Source organism: Montipora foliosa, chromosome 1 (assembly GCF_036669935.1).
Source record: "Montipora foliosa isolate CH-2021 chromosome 1, ASM3666993v2, whole genome shotgun sequence".
Classification (NCBI taxonomy): Eukaryota; Metazoa; Cnidaria; class Anthozoa; order Scleractinia; family Acroporidae; genus Montipora; species Montipora foliosa.
Genome location: NC_090869.1, coordinates 10544601 through 10545676, shown reverse-complemented (window position 1 = coordinate 10545676; position 1076 = coordinate 10544601). Strand labels below are relative to the sequence as shown.

The following is a 1076-nucleotide window of genomic DNA, read 5'->3' as shown; positions in this document are numbered from 1 at the left end:
GGTCAATCGAACGCGCCCTAATATTATCTCAAAAGGGTTGTAAAGAATGTTGCATGTGTGCGCCTAAGTGCCATATAAAATACTATGTGCAACAAAACAGTGTCTCTATAAACTGTTTTTTTCCCTTCTCCTTCGTCTCTTATAATTAAATGGCTACAGACAGCCCAATGTTTAATTTATGACCACAAATTGAATACTTTCCCTCAATCGAATAAATAGATCTCCTCGCAATTAAACAGGGTTTACAGAGTGAAGAATACTTCAGTTGGAACAAATTAACATCTTATTAGGTTGAGGCAGAAACCCATAAGGGTTGAAACGTGTAACGGCCCCTTGTGTGCTGGGAAACAAGCTTCTGAATATTCAATTTGTTAAGTACCATATTTGGAACAACAACAGCGAGGGGTTTCCAAATATGGTACTTAGCACTGAAACATTCAACCAATCAGTTCGCACTGAATGTTCGGAAGCTGTGAACGCGCGTTACACGTTTCAACCCTTATGGGTTTCTGGTTGAGGCACATCACAACTTGATGGTCACAATCCTCTAGTCTTTGTGAAAAAATACTTTAGGAGTTTCTTATAAAATCTGTGTCTTCACAGTTTCCAAATCAACTGATATTTAACATGCTACTTTGAAAATATAGTGAAGAAAGACATGTATTCACATGTATTTGCATCCAGCAACACCCAAATCTGGTTCAAAAGCACCTGTACATATCTGGCTTATAAAGGTTGTATAAGATATTGAAATGTTTATTCCATCGGAAAAAATGACACACGAAAAAAAACCACCCCTATTAGAAGTCAGTTAATTGTTATACGGTCGGTTTCAGCGAGACCAGTAAGACTTTTTTGTTATCGATGGAAAGAGTACCTGTTGGGAAATTCTAAATACTATTTCTAATCCCACGGAAATGAACTTTTGTCAAGTTGGAAAACCTAACTGTCTGTACCATGAGTAACCATTGCTGCTTTTTTTTTTTCTTCATCAAAATCAACTAAATAATGTCGGCTGACTGAATAAATTATAGTTATCACCTACTCTTTTGTCAGGTGGGATATTCCTTATCATT

The 1076-nt window shown here is 36.6% G+C and overlaps 1 protein-coding gene across 2 annotated transcripts in view; it reads right to left on the bottom strand.

Annotated features, from left to right (window-relative positions):
* Positions 1–923: 923 nt before the first annotated feature.
* The window catches only part of LOC137978983 (piezo-type mechanosensitive ion channel component 1-like), a 76863-nt gene continuing 76710 nt past the window's right edge, over positions 924–1076 (bottom strand). For both annotated transcript variants that reach the window (XM_068826160.1, XM_068826231.1), the window contains one exon: positions 924–1076. This exon is cut by the window's right edge and continues 248 nt beyond it. In XM_068826160.1, coding sequence (XP_068682261.1) covers positions 1072–1076 — 5 coding nt within the window. In that variant the 3' untranslated portion in view covers positions 924–1071.